The sequence below is a fragment of the Thunnus thynnus genome, chromosome 3 (genome assembly GCF_963924715.1).
Source record: "Thunnus thynnus chromosome 3, fThuThy2.1, whole genome shotgun sequence".
In the NCBI taxonomy this organism is placed as follows: Eukaryota; Metazoa; Chordata; class Actinopteri; order Scombriformes; family Scombridae; genus Thunnus; species Thunnus thynnus.
Window position 1 is genome coordinate 17,064,086 of NC_089519.1, and position 19,410 is coordinate 17,083,495.

General features: G+C 40.1%; 1 protein-coding gene across 7 annotated transcripts in view; it reads left to right on the top strand.

The window, feature by feature from the left end:
- LOC137179643 (teneurin-3) overlaps window positions 1–17,510 on the top strand; it is a 370,272-nt gene extending 352,762 nt beyond the window's left edge. For all 7 annotated transcript variants that reach the window (XM_067584473.1, XM_067584474.1, XM_067584475.1 and 4 more), the window contains 11 exons: window positions 5,971–6,168; window positions 6,623–6,682; window positions 7,184–7,528; window positions 8,875–9,119; window positions 9,202–9,383; window positions 10,443–10,645; window positions 11,682–11,792; window positions 12,092–12,234; window positions 12,343–12,467; window positions 13,509–13,639; window positions 15,015–17,510. In XM_067584473.1, coding sequence (XP_067440574.1) covers window positions 5,971–6,168; window positions 6,623–6,682; window positions 7,184–7,528; window positions 8,875–9,119; window positions 9,202–9,383; window positions 10,443–10,645; window positions 11,682–11,792; window positions 12,092–12,234; window positions 12,343–12,467; window positions 13,509–13,639; window positions 15,015–15,770 — 2,499 coding nt within the window. In that variant the 3' untranslated portion in view covers window positions 15,771–17,510. The remainder of the gene's footprint in view (window positions 1–5,970; window positions 6,169–6,622; window positions 6,683–7,183; window positions 7,529–8,874; window positions 9,120–9,201; window positions 9,384–10,442; window positions 10,646–11,681; window positions 11,793–12,091; window positions 12,235–12,342; window positions 12,468–13,508; window positions 13,640–15,014) is intronic.
- The last annotated feature ends 1,900 nt before the right edge of the window (window positions 17,511–19,410 follow it).

Below are 19,410 nucleotides of genomic sequence, written 5' to 3' on the forward strand. Positions count from 1 at the left end.
CTGTAGATATTGAACACTGCCACACACTTCTAGTGGGTCATAAGTGATGATTGAGAGGGATTATTTTTGCATGAGTCTGCACATTGTATTTTTTTTAGAAAAATCATGCTAATATGGGAACTCTGCAGATTTTACAAATCATCATGTGTTTCCAAGGTGTTGGGGAGTACTACTGCATATGTTTAAAAGTTTTGTGGCTCAAGAGGAAGCTGTGTGAAATCCAATAAATTGCCTGTCACTCAAAAACACATCTACTTGTAGTGCCATGGTTCTTCTTATGAGTCTTTCTGTGACCAGATATAAATCCTCCACATAGTCTTATATGTGTGTGTGTATCTTGTGTGTGTGTCCAGTACGGGGACAGGTGACAGGCCTACAGAGAGGTCCAACCACAGAGAAATGGGAGTACGACAGTCAGGGGAGAATCATTTCTCGGGTTTTTGCTGACGGAAAGACATGGAGCTACACTTACCTGGATAAGGGTACAGGATGACTCGTACAGACTTTTCACTATAAGAGCAAATGTATCTAGATATCATCATCATTGTATTCATTACTTTTATCATTACTATCATCACTTTTCATGTATATTTAGAGTATATCATGAAGGATGAGACAAAAGGCCATACATGTCATACTCAAGGAGAACCAGATTCCACACGCACATGCTCACACACACACAACCATACACACTCTCTTTCTCAAGGAGGTACTGTGATTGAGATGCTGCTCAATTCTGCAGAGACAAGATGAAAAAAAGATAAATGGCATGCATATATGCACTAAAAAGCACAGACACTTGTGTGCTTTCTGTGTGTTCTCTGTTTCTTCCACACACAAAGCAAGGTTACTGTTTTCAGGATGAGGAAAGATAGAAGGGTGGGGGGGGGGAAGGGAGGAGAGGAGAGGGCTTGTGATAGTTAAAAAGAAATGAAACACAGCTCCTTAGTCTCTTAAGGAGAAAGTGTGAGAGAGGAAAAGAGAGAGAGGAGACATACAACAGTTAAAACAAACAGACATGAAAAGAAATGTAACCCAGTTTTTTGTAGTAAAATATGTTTTTCTCCTCCCTTGCAAGAGCACTGTGATTGTAGCCAAAAATATGTGACTTTGAGAGAAGGTCGGGTCATACCATTTCATTACATTTTAGTGGGAACAGGACTCACAGGTGAGGAGGTGGACACAGTTTAAAAGTCAAATCAGTAAGCTCTCTGTTTGCTTCATGTTTACAATAAAAAAGGGAGCATGGCAAAGTAGCATCTGAGTTGAACCTGGCAGGTCCAGATCTGTAACAGAGTCAACCTGTGATCCCAAGAGCTAGAGAGAGACATATTTCACTATTTAAAATAGATGATGTTAAAATGGATGGCACTGGTACTGTCCTAAACCTTAACAAATGATAATTACAAAAATGCTGCACCACCACTATGCTATGTTTATGGTTTGGTTAGGTTTATGCAACTAAAAGTACCTGGTTAAGATTAGGTAAATATCTATATTGTTAAAAGAAACCAACATTAACTGTAAGTACAAGACGTAATGCAGACTGCATTCTCCAGTGTCAAATACTTTAAATGCTTAATATCTGCACCCCTCAGAGATTTTGTGGTGCTATATTAACATTCTGCTACTTCCATTTGTGCTTTCGACAGCCAACAATCATTATCTGCATTACCACAAGAAGTTGCTTGTCAGGAAAATGTAAACATAGGTCATTTTAAGGGTTGGAACAAATGACCAGTTGTTTTCAGTTTTCATGGAGCTAACATCTTGCGGCCATTAGAGAGACTGCATCTTAGCATCTTAAGAATCAGCTCATCATCCAGCTGTGGTGGATTCTACAAGATCATTAGCAATGACATATTTGTCCCATTAGTCAATGACACAGGTCCATTACAGCTTTAGATTACTTAAGGACACTTTGTACACAATTCTCTGAATGATAGAATAACATAGTAGAACAAATTCAATTAGTATGTAGATAAAGTAGATTAATGACATCACATTTGATTAATTTATAATAGACATTTTATTTATGCATAAGGTAGGCTTTTCAAGACATGCAAACTTTTTGTAGTGGCAGTGTTTTTATAAAAAGTCTGTATTGTGAGAAGGTATTTGTTATGGGGGCAAAAAAGGAAAACAGAGGAAACTATAAGGAAGCATTCCAAGAGAAATTGTTTTTTTTTTTTCCTGAGTGACAGTTTTGGGGAAAAAAATGGAAGCAAAACTCTAGTCAATAATGAATAAAACAGGAAAAACTGACAAGGGGAGAGGGAACTGAAGTAAAGGGAAAGAAGAAAAACAGGAAGAGAGGAAAACACAAAACAAGCAAAGAGACCAAACAAAACAAGAGACGTGAGGAAGAGACAAATAGAAAGAAGAGAGATCATCCTTCCCAGTGAATAAATGAGCCATATTCTATTATTCCATGTGTCACCCCACGCACATTCTCACCTTTTCTTGCACTTGTTTTTCATTCACTTTCTTCCTCCATCTGTCACTTTCTCTCCTTGCTAAAAATTCTTACTGGAAACCTCTTTGGGAAACATGGTGTCAAAAAGCAGAATTCATCATGCACAGTGGGACGCATGTAACATCGTAACTGCATCTATACGGATGCCACGTACTTTATCATTATTTATGATGAGCACCATGAGCACAGGTGAGTAGGTGCTATGCTAGTGTACTTCATGGTACTACTTTAAGTAGTGTAATCAATTACTGTTCAGCATCTTTGTTGTCCCCAGGGAGAATAGGACCTACAGTCAAATAAACACAGATACTAGACTGGCGAAAGTATCAACCATTTCAGTTTCAGACCATTTCAACAGTTTCAGACAGTCTGCAAGAAGTAAGCAAGCTGCTCAAGCTGCTTTCTGGAAACACAAACCCAATGACCTGCTGTATGAAAGACATAAAAGCCCAGATACACAATAATCTGTACAAGCAGATACATTTTATTCAGTGAAAGTTTAACTTTTAAATGTGCAGAGAGTACAAAGAAAGCATACTATGGTTTCCTCATGAGCCAGTTAATAGAAACAGGTATTAAGCACTTGCCTGACCTGTTTAGTCGGAGGTCAAGGTGATCTTTAATGTCTGCCTGAGGCAAGGAGCACACACCCAGGAGAGTGTGATGTTTGTATTGCTCACATTAAAAGAGTTTATATTCAAGACAAAGAAGTAGGGCTGTAGTCTCCTGGTCGACTCTTGTCCGACCAAATTCTCATTGGTCGAGTAATTGCTGTCTTACTTTCATGAGGAAAAAGTGCTACATCAACAGCCCTCCAGGATTTATCCATTATTTCCTGCAGCGGGAGGGACAGACTAACAAATTACCTGAGAAAACGGGGGTGTATTCAAAACACCCCCCTTGTTTTCACAACTTTGAATTTGCCCAACCTAATGGAGCCTGCTAGGTCTAACTGTACTCAACGAGCGTTTACTGAATCAGTGTTTCTCCTACAATTATAACAAGAATTCCCTCCAGGCCAAAATGTCAAAAATAACGTCAAATATCCATTCATTCGGAAATCAATAGCGTTTATGGGGTCTCTGTGCAGCGCTGTTCAGGTACGTGAGTCTACCTCTGTGTCGTTGCCTGGGAAACTATTGGTAGCGTAACTACGTTAAGGAATGCAGCATTGCGTAGTATGTTGCGAGTGGGAAAAGAGTGAGCGGCAGGAAAGTGACAGAGGATGCGAGCGGAACAGAGGAAAAGGTTAGTAGTACGTTGTCAGTCTGGCAGTAAATGTACAGTACAGACTGCAGTGTAACAGTTAATAAATGCTAAAAAGTCAAGTCTGTTGTTTCCCCAAGTGCTGGAAAAGTAAAGGGGGTTAGCTCCAAAGTTAGCAACAATGGGTTAGCCTAACTTGAAGACGTAAAAGAGAGAAATAGAGAATGGAGAAATGTGTGGCTGCAGAGTTCACTGTGCACTCTGTCCCATTAGAGAGAGTTGCTGCTGTCTCTTCTTATAGATTACATCTGTGTTCTCCTCACATTTTAGATTGTCCACCAACAATCACAGTGTGATTAACAGAGGATTTGTTAAAGTGATGGGTTTGACGAGTAAGGGAAATTTGTGTCACATTATTCTACAAAGATGTCCAGTTAGCCCCATCCTGTAGAAGACCCATGTGGAGGAAAATTGTTGTGATAGATGTACTGTATTTCCAGTAAACATGTTGTGTCATGTTATTATTGTTGTTATTGTTATTGTCAGAGTAATTGCAGACCCTGTGCTGCAATGTCTGCTTGTTGTAGGAAATGTCAGGCTTTTTTTACCTGAAGGTTGGTTGAAAATGGAGAGGCTGTACTCTGTTCACTTTCTGCTTTTTTTTTTCAAATGTATCTCTGTTCCTGTCCTTGCTTTCTTTGTGCTTTTGTATGTGACTGCTCAATGACATCCCCACCTGTGTTCCACTTCCACTAACTGCACAAAAGCACATAGCCTATATCAGGACCAACACTGACAGAGTAACAACATGATGCTCTTTTATCAAATTCAAATGACTATTTTTGAATAGCAATCTATTATGTAGAAAGAAAATCTAACAAGCCTGTTCATTCACTTCATATTACTTTATTTATAAAACACATTAAAATAGGACACATGTTGTAGTGTAGTATTGATGACATCAGGACAGCCAGTATAGATATGTTCACTTATATATTGTGTCAAGCAATTGACCATTTATAGAAAATGGTCATACAGTTGGATTTGGCAGAAAAGGCTCGGCTCTTTGAGGAAGCTCTCAAAGAATCTGGGTAGCACAGAGGATTCTGCTGAGAGAACTAATCCCCCCATTAATAAACCAACTGTATCATCAGGCAAGCATGTCAGCATTTAACAATTTTGCCAACAATTTTTAAACATTTAATCTTAGTTAAATCAACAATGCCAAAAGCTTAGCACATGAGGAGGAGGTTGGGCTGGCGGAGGAAGCTGCTGCAGCAGACAGCGTTGGCATGAAGGCATCAGCAGTAAGAAGTGTCAGTTTATAAGGCTGTCAGGTACACCTGTATGAATATGATTTGATGTTAGTAGCCAAGCCGCTAGTGGATAAACTGACAGTGAAGCATGAACGAAGCAGCTGATGCAAGCACAACCTCAGTGCTCTACCTGAACTAAATTTATGTTTCATTTCAGATGGCGTAAGAGATACTGCATGACACCTGAAGGGTTAAAAATATCTGATGTACAAATGGGGCAGGCCATTAGATACCTTAAAAACAAGAAGTAATATGTTCCAAATGGATTCTTTGCTGCACTGGAAGCTATGAAAGAGAGGCCAGCACAGGGGTGATGTGTATGTATCTGGATCTCATAAAATACAAACATGCACAGACGCCACATTTGCCTCAGTTAAATAGCTAATATTAGCCGGCTGGTAATGCCTCCCGAGGGCTGCAAATAATACACTACTTAAAATGCATGGAGAGCTGTCTAACTCTCTCATGCAGCAGGGGATTTTGCATAAAGGTCAGTGGGGCACAACCCCACCAGATGGCGCAAAAATATCAAACTATTCATCCAATAAAGGCTGATTAAAAGATGTACTGCCAGCTGTGTTTTATTCACTGATTTGTTTATAATGTATATTGAAATTTGTTCATGTCAATGTCCCACAGTTCATGACACAAACACCACTTTTATTTTTTGAGTAAGGAGCTACATGATTAATACAACTATCCAGTACATATCTGTTGGTATATATATATATATATATATATATATATATGTACAGTATATATTAGCCTCTCACTAGAGTGCTCTCCTGAAATGATTAGTCCATATAATATTTCAATAGATTTTGTTTTTGTTTGTTGTTTTTGTTGAATGTCAGACAAGAAAAAAATCTTAGAATAATCCGTGAAATGTCTCATTGTGCCTCTACTTTGTGTCTTTGACTGTTCTGAGGGCATGTAACATATTCTTCCTTTCTTTTACCCTCTTTCTGACAGTCCATGGTCTTGCTGCTGCACAGCCAGCACCAGTACATCTTCGACTATGACTCAGGGGACCGTCTGTCAGCGGTCACCATGCCCAGCGTGGCTCGACACACCATGCAGACCATCAGATCCATAGGATACTACAGGAACATCTACACCCCTCCAGAGAGCAATGCCTCCGTTACTGTGGACTACTCTGAAGATGGACAGGTGTGTGAATGTGTGCATATGCATGTGTATGTGTATGTGCAGTAAGACTGAAGCTTGCTTCAACTTGTATCATTCGGTATGGAAGAGTTTTTAGGGTTTTTTTCTTTACTTTCCTTTTTTTTTTTCAAGCTTCCCACCAAACAAGAAACTTTTCAATAGTTTTGCCTAGTATTTTATCAGATATTTTAGTTCTCTTTGTCACAATCTATATTGTTTATGACTGTAAAGCAGTGCCACATTTTTGGTATGCTAAGTCTCAATATGGTCATTTCTTGGCTTACACTGTGAACAGCCATGATGGATCAGCTCGAGTTTTGTTTTACTTTTTTCAAATGTTAGGACCAGCAATCTTTTGGGTAATGATTATTGTCCAGGTCTGATCAGCAACCCACTGATCTGATCATCCATATCATTTTGATGATATTAAAACTTAACTTTTTCTCTCTCGCTCCAGCTCCTCAGGGTTGCACATCTAGGCACTGGTCGCTGCATACTCTACAAATATCGCAGACAGGTATATGAGTTTCTGGTTGTTTCTTTTGTTTGTTTGTTTCTGTCATTTAACACAGTTCGTTGTGAAAAACAAATCATCATTAAGAGTTACCTGTGTTTCTAGTATCTCTTAAGTGTTACCTTTGTTTATTTTCCAGTCGTGTGTCACTAATGGATTCTGAACAGGAGAAGTGGATAGATTTAAAGATTTATCTTTGCATCAAGACTCTGTTTCATTTGACTTTCCTGGAAGTGTAACTGAAAGCCAAAGCAGGGAGAGATCAATACAGCCCACACACGGGGAATCATGAAGAAACAGAGTCAGGTGGACCTTAGGGTGATGGCAAGGCGTGATATGCATAAGTAGCAGCTGCAGCAGAGAATGAACAGGGACTTTGACAGCTTGAATAGACCACCCAAGAGGTGATGACAGTCACTGAGGTTACTTGATGGTGTAGTTGATCCTTGGTGAACATATTGGATGTTGTAAACACATACTGCACTGTTGTATTTGCCTCACCAGAACAAGCTGGCAGAGATCCTCTATGACTCGACACGGGTCAGTTTCACATATGATGAGACGGCTGGCGTGCTGAAGACGGTCAACCTGCAGAGCGAAGGCTTCATCTGCTCCATCCGGTACCGCCAGATCGGCCCACTAGTCGATCGGCAAATATTCCGCTTCAGTGAGGACGGGATGGTGAATGCACGCTTTGACTACACCTACGACAATAGCTTCAGGGTCACCAGCATGCAGGCCGTAATCAACGAGACGCCGCTGCCAATCGATCTCTATCAGTTTGATGATATATCAGGGAAGGTGGAGCAGTTTGGGAAATTTGGAGTCATCTATTACGATATCAATCAGGTAAGAGAAGATAAATTCTGGTTAAGTAAGAAAAAGTATCTCTGTAAATCTTGACAAGGTGGAGATTAATCAGGCATTTAAAGGGACAACCAGTGATAACTAACACCTTACATTTCATTTATTATTAATAGGATAACCCTTTGAGATGTAGCATCTCATTTTCAAGGGGGTCCTTACATCATAGATTATCAATCTAAACATTTCAGTGAGTAAATAATCTGTTGTTAGGTGTGCTCTTCTGTGTCCTGTTTATTCATTTGACCATCACTCAAAGTGGCTGCCCAGTGAAAACCCTCCCTGTCCCTCCAAATGGAATTTTTCCACAGCTGCACTTGGCATCAAGGGCTACTCAGTGGGTTGGGAGCTGACAAGACAATGTTTTCTACATCACTGATGATAGACAGACTGATGTATTTAATAGCATTACGTTATACAAAGGACAAGCAAAATGCATCCCTCAAGAACAGCGACCAATACGTTTTTCTTATCTTTTCCATTCAGATTGTTGAAATGATTATTATTTTTGTTTGGAATGCAAACAATGAAAATTTCAAGAAAAATAAAAATGGCTAATGGACTGCACTTATATAGCGCCTTTCTCATCTTCCGACCACTCAAAGCACTTTTACATTACAAGCCTCATTCACCCATTCACACACACATTCATACACTGATGGCAGGGGCTGTCATGCAAGGTGCCAACCTGCACATCAGTAGGAACTAAGTCATTCACATACTGATGGCACAGCCATCGGGGGAAATTTTGGGTTCAGTATCTTGCCCAAGGACACTTCGATATGCGGACTGGAGGAGCCAGGAATCGAACACCGATCTTCCAATTAGTGGATGACCTGCTCTACCTCCTGAGCCATAGCCGCCCCATAAGCAACCAGAGATACTTTCATTGAATATACTTAATTCAAATTAGCAGCAGATAACATCCCTCAGCTGCACTCAGGTAGTGAACAGATAACCAGATTTCTTGCCACAGCTTCAGCAAGTTATTGACGCACTCTTCCACCACACAAACCAAACATTTCTCAAATGACACCTTCTACTCCTCGCTGAGAGAGAGTGTAGAAAGCTTAGTCTTAATCCTAGTTTGACTTTCAGCTTGATTCTTTGGAGTGATTTTGAGATGCTTGATAAATACAAGCCCTCAGATATTTGTTTGAATTCCTTAAATCCAACCGGTCATCAAGTGTGTGTTTGTGTCGGCAAAGCAAGACAAGAAAACCTCTTTGAATGGCAGTTGTTTAGTGTTAATGCCCCGTCATGTCTGTCTCTTTAGTCTCTCTGTTGAAGACTGATCAGCAGGAATTCAAACATTTGTCTTCTCGTCTCAGATCATCTCCACAGCAGTGATGACGTACACCAAGCACTTTGACCAGCACGGTCGCATCAAGGAGATCCAATATGAGATCTTCAGGTCTCTGATGTACTGGATCACCATTCAGTACGACAACATGGGCCGAGTCACAAAGCGCGAGATCAAGATCGGACCATTTGCCAACACAACCAAATATGGTTACGAGTATGATGTTGATGGACAGCTGCAGACAGTCTCCCTTAATGAGAAAATGATGTGGAGGTAGGTTCAGAACATGGAACTGGGAAAAAAAACATAATTTGATGATGCCAAATGTTATGAGCACCATTATCTGTCCTTGCAGGTATAATTATGATCTGAATGGGAACCTGCATTTACTAAACCCTGGGAACAGCGGTCGGTTAACGCCTCTACGCTACGATCTGAGAGACAGAATCACTCGTCTGGGAGATGTTCAGTACAGGCTGGATGAAGATGGTTTCCTCAGACAGAGAGGAGCAGAGATATTTGAATACAACTCCAAAGGTGGGAATACATATATAAAGATAATAATGTATGTATAAAATGATAATAATGTATGTATAACCCTAGTTTTTACCTCATTTAATTTGAGTTTAATGTAACGCCACCATGTGTAGTATATTTATATGATCAATCAATCTATCAATCAATCAATTTTTATTTATATAGCGCCAAATCACAACAAAGGTCATCTCAGGGCACTTTTCACATAGAGCAGGTCTAGACCATACTCTGTAATTTACAGAGACCCAACAATTCCCCCATGAGAAAGCACTTGGCGACAGCAGGAAGGACAGAATAACAACAATCATAACAATAACAATAACAGCAGCAACAGCCAGGGAAGGATGCCAACAGGACTGCGAAGGACCGCAAAGGCTAGGCCAGCAACCTATGGTTTCCTGCAAGATTAGAAAGCACAAAAAAAAAAAAAAAAAACTCCGGGGAAGAAGCCAAGTTAGTGACATTCATTGATGTTACATGAATGCATACAGATGGAGAGGAGGAGGAGGAGAGAGGAGCTCAGTGCATCATGGGAAGTCCCCGGCAGTCTAGGCCTATAGCAGCATAACTAAGGGCTGATCCAAGGTGAGCCTGGTCGGCCCTGACTATAAGCTTTATCAAAAAGGAAAGTTTTAAGCCTACTCTTAAACATAGAGAGGGTGTCTGCACCCCGGACCGAATCTGGAAGATGGTTCCACAGGAGAGGAGTCTGATAACTGAAGGCTCTGCCTCCCATTCTACTTTTAAAGACTGTTGGAACCACCAGTAAGCCTGCATTCTGGGAGCGCAGTGTTCTAGTTGGGTAGTACGGTACTATGAGCTCTTCAAGATATGATGGTGCCTGACCATTAAGGGCTTTGTGAGTTAGGAGAAGGATTTTAAATTCTATTCTAGATCATAGCATCTCAAAATTATTCAAATGGCATTTGTTTGTTTTTGAGAATGAGACAATCCCAGTGAAATTTGATATGATTACCAAAGTGAGAAATAATAATATTTAGTAATATTCAAATTCTAAACATAGTAGCTTTAACATCTACCTTCACACTTGTATTTCAGGTCTTCTAGTTCGTGTCTACAGTAAAGCTGCCAGTTGGACCATCCAGTACCGTTATGATGGTTTGGGCAGGCGTGTGGCGTCTAGAAACAGTCTGGGCCAACACCTGCAGTTCTTCTACGCTGACCTGAACTACCCCACCAGGATCACCCATGTCTATAACCACTCCAGCTCTGAGATCACTTCCTTTTACTACGATCTGCAGGTAACTACACTGGGAAAATGATTCCAAATATGGTGATATCGGTGCTAACATGCTGTATTCACTGGTACTTACCCATTAACTAGACTGATAAATCAGGCAAGCAGATATATCAGCCCATATTAGCTTTTTGCTCAGTATCAGTGTATATTTCGGCTGGTAAGTAACATGAACTTGCAGCAAAGAAATACCAAACTATGTTTGAGGTCATTTAGAAACACTGTCAGCATAACACAGTTTGTCCACCAGAGAGCACTGTCAAGATGACTTTTCCACTGTAAGATGTCCTGCTCAGTGTGTGTCACTTTTTTTTTTTAAACAAATAGTTTGTATAAAGATTTTTTGTTTATGCTATGTGTTTACTTAAAAAAAATACCTTTAGATGTTTCATTATCAGATTTTGAAACTCCCAAATACAAATAATAGTATCAACCTCAAAAATCCTGTATTGGTCAATTTTCAAGGAGAGTAGATAAATTGATGTGTTTTGGTCTCATCTGTCTCCAGATAGCACTAATGCTTACAAAATAGTTTTATTTTGCTCTCTGAGATGTTTGTGAAAGTCTTAGACAAGCCAAGCCAAACCTTAAATTTAGGTGAATATGTCTTTCTCTGGTCTTATCCGTCACTCTTTGATGTTTATGTGTGACCAGTGACCATAGAAAAAACACAGTGACTATACAGCATCTCAATTATAGGGGGGGAGATTTTCTGTTTGGCAGCCCCACGTTATCACATTAAAATACTGTATTCTTAGAGAAATCTATTGCAGCTCTAAACGCTTCACTGCTTTGGGAACCTGCGACACAGTGGCAGCCAGAGATAAAATTGTTTCATTGTGATGAATATGGTTAGTGAAATTAGTGTGGCGGCAGCAGCATGACCCACAATGATTAAAAATAATAATGACATAATTATTTATGGCCCTCCTGTTATCACTTGTGAAGGATAGTTACAGAATACAACAGCAATGATTAACAATAATCATCATTATTATTATATTCATAATGTGTATAAAATAATGTTTATTGTTGCACAGGGCCATGTGTTTGCAATGGAAATCAGCAGTGGAGAGGAGTTTTATATTGCATGTGATAACACTGGGACCCCACTGGCTGTTTTCAGCAACAATGGACTCTTACTTAAACAGGTATGTGTGTGTTTTCTTGTGGGGCAATGGATGAAAGAGATCAAATGTGTTTCTATGTATCTGTCCAAATTCTACTTGTTGTATTATTTTGTCAGATATGTGTGTGTGTGTACTGGGTATTCCTCATGTTGTGGGCACATATTGTAAATCTGTTTACACAGTCACACTGTGGGGACTCGCCTCCCTTTTGGGGACAAAAAGCAAGTACCTATAACGTAAATCATTAATTTTAGAGTGAAGACTTGGTTTAAAGTTAAGATGTCCTCTGAAGTGATGGAAACACGACTGTGTGTGTGTAGGTGCAGTACACAGCGTACGGCGAAGTTTATTTTGATTCCAACCCGGACTTTGTGCTGGTCATTGGTTTCCATGGAGGCTTGTATGATCCTCTGACTCGACTTCTGCATTTTGGAGATAGAGACTATGACATCCCTGCTGGGAGGTAGGCAGTCTGTCACTGATTCACTCATTTCCAGTCCAAGCATGAGATGTGATTATACATAACTGCTTTGTCAGTGTGTCGTCTAACCAGAATGTGTTTGTCATGAAGGTGGACCACTCCTGACATTAGTACATGGACGCGGGTTGGTAAAGACCCCCAACCCTTCAACCTCTACATGTTCCGAGGCAACAACCCCATCAGCAAAATTCATCAGGTCAAAGAATATGTAACAGGTAAAAGTGACACGAAGAGTATATATAAATGTAGTAAATCCTTTATTTAAACAGGTACTCTCAGTCAGTGTGTTACATGTGTAATGGAATTGTTTTAAAAGCTAAGGGGCATCGCTCCATGTAATGATCTCTGCTTTCATCTAGCTGCTCCGTTGTTACTTTCCCTGTCTGCAGTCTTTGTCCTGCACATGTGTCAAAAGTCAGTTAGAAAGCAGATTACCTGTATACATGGCAGAGTAATCAGCATACTCAAGGAGGAATCTACCTGGGGAAAGCAGGTCTCTCTAATCCCCTACTCTGATTACATAACAGTACAGAAATCAGCTGTTTGGAGAAAGTTGACTGCAACAAACATACTGATTGATGCCAAGTACTCTAAGAGTTAAAGTATAGGTGTCCTGCAAGGTTCAATTCTGGGTCCTCTTCCATTTATTATGGTTAATAATCTCCCTTCACTTAAATACAGACTATGTAATTTTGGTTGTAGCCTGATCTTAAAGCTAGCTGGTTTTAAAAACACAAGGGGATCTCTCATTCATCTGTGGAGTTTTCATTGCTTGAAGGTATATCAAGAAACCATCATTTTTATTTTTTTAATGGGAATGCTGTGTAGCTTAACTCTATTTCTGCAATAGATGCAGTTTGCCTACATTTAATGGAATGTGAAGCTATATTTTAATGTTGTATTTCATCAACCCAAATAGTGAGTTTGAGGGTTTTATGAATTTTAAAAACCGTAGGCTATATTGGTGCTGTACTGGTGAAAATTAACTCTTTGTAAGTAGCTGAAAGCTAAATTTAGTAAAGATGAAAAGTATAGTGAAATAGGTCTGGGGCAACAGGTGCTAAAAAGTTTATTCTCTAGCTGACAGGTGGAAAATAAAATCAGAGATATGAAATGATTTTCACTCAACAATTATCAATTGGTTGTCTTAAAAGTAATGAGCTGCAACAATGTGATTTAATTTTATGAAGGAAACAACATTGCTTTAACTCAGTCTTCAACTATCTCTCGTTCACATCCACTGCTCTGTTTCTCAGATGTCAATATCTGGTTGGTCACGTTTGGCTTCCATCTCCACAACGCCATCCCAGGATTCCCCATTCCTAAATTTGACCTGACGCAGCCGTCGCTGGAGATGAAGAAGAGCCAGCTGTGGGATGACCTGCCTGTACGTATCATTAGAACTATTAGACTGAAAGGTCACATTAATCCCAGTTTACTTAATAGCAACAATTACCTGTTGTGTTAGCAGCAGAATGTAAATCCACATTAAACCTGAATGCTGCTCAAACTTTCAAGCATGCTGTGCTACTGGCCACACCCCAATCGGTGATGTCACTGCAGGTATTTTCAACTAGCAGTTGAAACTGCTGTCACTGGTCATGACTTGATTACAGTTACTTATTTTGATTATTTCAACTTAATGTCGCCATTTCAGTAGACAACAATGTGTGGGACAGAAGGAAATCAAAAATAAGAATTCATACATTTTAGAAATATGTGAAAATTTGCTACACATATGCGATATTTGATAAATTTGTATGATTTCACAGAAGAAATAAGATTAAATCCAACAATAATAGCTAAAATTTATTTATTGTTTAATCTAAAATTAACATATAGTCATGCACAAATACATACAGATGATAACACAGTGAATGGCAAAGGAGAGACAAAAGGACAGTAGTAGTGAAGGAAATTTTATACATGCAAAAAATGAAAGTAAAAAATAGTAGAGAAGAAAAAGAGATGAAATGGTAAGGGAAATTCATGGAGCACAAAACATATTCAGGAAATCAAGAGGAAAAGAAAATTGAGAGGGAAATGAAGTGGTAGAAAACAAGTGAGTGAAAAAGAAAGAAAATCAACAGACAACCTGACATTCATAGAGAAGAGAGAATCAGGAAATGGAGGGGAAAGAGGAAGATGTACTATAGGAGGAAATGGAGTGGGAATAATGAGAGAGGAAATGAGGAGAGAAGACAATAAAGAGTTATCCTGCGAAACCAATCATTCATGCCTTTCTCAGCTTAAAGTTGCTTCCTCTTTTCTTACTCATTCAGTTATTGTGCCTATTTATACACTTGTTTTGTGGACAGGTTAGCAAGAAGTCACACTTATGCACTAAGCCTGAGAGACTGTGTTGAAATATAGTGAAATAAAGACACCGATGTGAAAACAGCCTAATGAAGACACAGACAAAAATAGATGCAGCAGATTCACAGAGAAATTGAGAGAAAATCAAAAAATGAGGAAGGAAATGAGAGACTTGGACTGACTGACAGTGTTATTTAAAATGTGAATGTACTGGACTTATTTGTGCAGTTTAGCTGTGGTTTCTCTGTGTTTGATCCTCTAATTATAATTATCGTGGTTTAAATTCAGTGTTTTGGATTTCTTTCATAATATGATGTAACCGCCTGTGTTCACTGTGCACATGATCATAAACTTCTTGAATCCTGAATATCTTGAATATCTTATGATGCCTTATAAGTAGCACATAAAGTCAAGCTTTACTTTACCTTTACCTGTCTTCCTTCCAGTCTATCTCAGGTGTCCAGCAGGAGGTGACTCGTCAGTCTCAGGCCTTCCTTTCCTTTGAGCGCATGCCAGAAATCCAGCTCAGCCGGCGGCATTCAGACCATGCCAAACCCTGGTTGTGGTTCGCCACCGTCAAGTCTCTCATCGGCAAGGGAGTGATGCTTGCTGTGATCCAAGGCCGCGTGGTGACCAATGCCCTCAACATCGCCAACGAGGACTGCATCAAAGTGGCTGCTGTCTTAAACAATGCCTTTTACCTTGAGGACCTACATTTCACGGTGGAGGGACGAGACACACACTACTTCATCAAGACCAGCCTTCCTGAGAATGACCTCAGCGCACTGCGGCTCACCTCGGGACGCAAATCACTGGAAAACGGTGTAAATGTGACGGTGTCCCAGTCCACAACAGTGATGAATGGCCGAACGCGGCGCTTTGCAGATGTGGAGCTGCAGTTTGGCTCTCTGGCACTCCATGTGCGTTATGGGACGACGCTGGATGAAGAGAAAGCGCGCATCCTGGAGCACGCGAGACAGAGGGCGCTGTCGAGTGCCTGGGCCCGCGAACAGCAGCGCGTGAGAGACGGGGAGGAGGGAGTTCGGCTGTGGACGGAGGGGGAGAAAAGGCAGCTGCTGAGCAGTGGGAAGGTTTTGGGTTATGATGGCTACTACGTCTTGTCCATAGAGCAGTACCCCGAGCTAGCGGACAGCGCCAACAACATCCAGTTCCTACGCCAGAGTGAGATAGGGAGGAGGTAACACGCCATCAACGAATGTTTCATTTCCACCCCTGTGACTGTCAGAGACTCCAAAAAGATTAAGTTCAGTTTTAACTATAAAATGGATGTCACAGACTGAACTGTCTTGAGACTCTAAACTAGCCACTGAAGAGACCCACCATGTGCAAATTAGTTTTTTCCTGAAGATGATTAAGAGGGCTTTTACGCTGATTGATGATGTAACAATCACTTCAGTGCATCTGACCCGAAACATTATGAAACTCCAGTTGTGATGGTTTAAAACAGTCTACATGAGCCTGCAAGAAGGTTCAGTCTTTTGACCAATGCCTTTTCTTTCTTTTTTTTTTCTTTTTTTCTTTCTTTCTGTCACCCTGCACGCATGCCCCTCACCCTTTCTCTGGTAGGCGGGGCTAACCTGAGTGCTATATCTTGTGCTATCTAGTGGGATGTAGAGACCTATTCAAATAGCCAACTGGGCATTTCAGAAGCCATCACAACTAGATGAGCCCACAAGCATTTAGACAGTTGCAAACTGTCAGAGCAGCCAATGTAACAAATGTCTGTGGATCCCTAACAGATGTTGCAGGTATCATATCTCCGTGGGTCCAGCTGTGACCTGTTGCTCTGGGTTTTAGAACTCTATGGGCCATGTCTATATATATCTTTTGTTTCCGTGGCTGAAGCCATTGAATGGAACTGTTGTGGACTCTCTCAAAGAGAGACAGGCACAAAAAAGGACTACAATTTGTACGAAGGAGAAAAAAAAAAGACTGATTTTCTGTTTGGAATTTTTGTTTTGTTTTATATATAAACTTGCATTTGCTTCAGACAAAAAGGGGATATAAAAAAATGAACAAAAAAGTGTTTACATACTATTACCTATACCACTATTACTACTATTACTATACCACCACAGGAATGGACCATGATCTGAACTAAACAAAACCAGAAGCTTTGAGTTGTGTTTTTGTTTCTTTCTTACTGATATCTATCTGTTTGGTCAGCTCTAAAACCACTCCTCCTCATCCCCTGTGCTTTTACAAGGTCTATAAAATCGTACAATGACAAAAACAATCAACAGTGGTGTGGGAGGAAGCAGGACGACCCCGGTGCCACGGCTGTTTCTAATTCTCTATGGATGTACTCTTTGTGGACCGATTGGGCTCACTGGTCCCCTGTTAGCCCAGGAGTCCTTCACTTCTGCAAAATGTGACTCAGCCTCATAACGCATAGACTTTGTGCTTTTATCGGTCAAAGGTAGTAGTATTGCTTGCAATAGAAACATGTTGTCATGGCTTTGGGGTGGGGGGGTGGGGGGGGCAGGGTTGCTGTGAGTAGTAACTAATCGTTGCTTCTCCTCGTTTTTGCTTGTTTCTCCTTAAAGGGACAGTGCATCGCCATCAGTGACTTTAATGAGTAACAGTAATAGATCTAAAATCGGTGTGGATGTTTTCTCATTGATTGTGGGTCTCTGTACTCTTTTAGAGGAGTTTTCTTTGTGTGTATGTGTGTTTACAAGGGTGGAAAGGCAACTTTTATCATTTCAAAGGAAAGAACAGGAACTTTACAGAGAGAGTTAACATCATAATCTACCAATCTTTTTTCAGAGACAATTGAGACGAGTTGACAATGTTTAATGGGTTCATCTTTTTATTTTGAAGGTTGACAAATTCCACTTATCCGTACATCAATATTAGTCTCAGAGAAAGTAATTTATGTACAGTGTTTCTACGGTAAAGAATAAAATCCTTCAAACTATTGCCGGATTTTTTCTGTTTCTTTTTTCTCTTCATCCTCAAAGGCCAGGTGTCATCAGCAACGACCATGGTGGCATCATGTGATGAGAAATGTGTCAATGTTCTTGAGTACACATACGTGCTAATTATCACAACACAAATTAAATTCAAATGGCTTCACTTTCTTAAAATCTTAACATTTTAACATTTGACTTGATTTCTGCAGAAAGTAAATCACATGCAACAGAAAAACTGCTGTTTATCATACAGTATCTATGATAAGGAGTCCTGAGCTAATGCAACATACCTCCACTTTTCATCAGTCTAATGGATCCCTCCAGTGACTTGATCAGCAGTCTTGCTCCAGGTCACATCCATGCAGAGCTTCATCTAGTCTTAAAGGACAGGTTCACATTTTTTTTAAGTCTGTCTTAAAACAACAGTCAGGTGTTGATATGAACAGTGAAATCATTCCTACTGTTCATACTGGCTATTAAGAGATCCCTTTCAAATGTGCTCTCAATGTGATGGAGTCCACAGTGTGTCCACAAAGTCATTTTGTGCAAAGATTTTTAGCATCAAATTCCCTCTTTGTGTTTCCTTGGACGGTGTGTCCCTGTTGCGCTGCGGTGGAACTTTGGCACTAAAAAGACTAATGTTGAAAGATATCTACTTGATTTGACTCATTTGGACGCTGAAGCTTCATATTAGCTTCAGATAAACTTTTAAACACATTTTTCCACAGTAGGAGGACTGTGGATTTTGTCCCCCATCACTTAAATTGTAAGTGCGTTATGAAGGGATCTTCTAATGGTCAGTATGAAAACATGTTTCAGTGTTCATTTAGGCTCCTGACTGTTAAACCTGTAAACCCATCCTTTCATGCTTTTCAGTTCTTCACCATTACCAGAAATTCCTGCACAGCTCATGACGTATTACTTCAAGACTTCCTGTTGTTCCCACACTGAATACATTAATTTTTTAAAAGTCCTTCTTTCAGTTTGGCTCCACTGACTGAAATGTTTTATTGAATCAATATTATTTCATAAAATCCACCAAAATACCACTGAAATATGTGGTTAAATAGGCTACAACTGAATGGTAATTCCACGACTGGAAGAAATGCTCAGATCCTGGAGCGGCTGTAGCTCATGGGGCGGCTCAGGCTCAGGAGGTAGAGCGGGTCGTCCACTAATCGGTCAGAAGATCGGTGGTTCCTGGCTCAGTCAGTCTGTATGTTATAAGTGTCCTTGGGCAAGATACTGAACCCCAAATTTCTCCTGATGGCTGTGCCATCAGTGTGTGAATGGTTACTTCCCACTGATGGGCAGGTTGGGACCTTGCCTGGTAGCCCCTGTACCCATTCAGCGTATGAATGTGTGTGAATGGGTGAATGTGACTTGTAGTGTAAAAAGCGCTTTGAGTGGTTGGAAGACTAGAAAGGTGCTATACAAGTACAGTCCATTTACCATTTACCGTCCTTTACTTAAGTAAATGTCCTGCATTCACTTTTATACCTCAGTAAAGGTACAGAAGTATTATCAGCAAAATGGACCTAAAATAAGGAAAGTAAAAGCATTCATCATGCCAAATGGCTCCTTTCATGATGTTATATATTCTATATTCCTCTATATTCTGTATGACTGACTCATTCATGTGTTAGCAGAGTGTTTGCTGTAGTTTTTTAACTACTTCATAACATGCTGAGCTGTTCGATCTGCAATAACTTTCTTGTAAAGCCATTTCTGTCTGTAAATGTAAATGGTAAATGGACTGCATTTACATAGTGCTTTTCTAGTGTACCAACCACTCAAAGCACTTTACAACACATGCCAACATTCACCCATTCACACACACATTCATACACTGATGGCAGAGGCTGATCTTCTGATTAGTGGGCGACCCGCTCTACCTCCTGAGCCA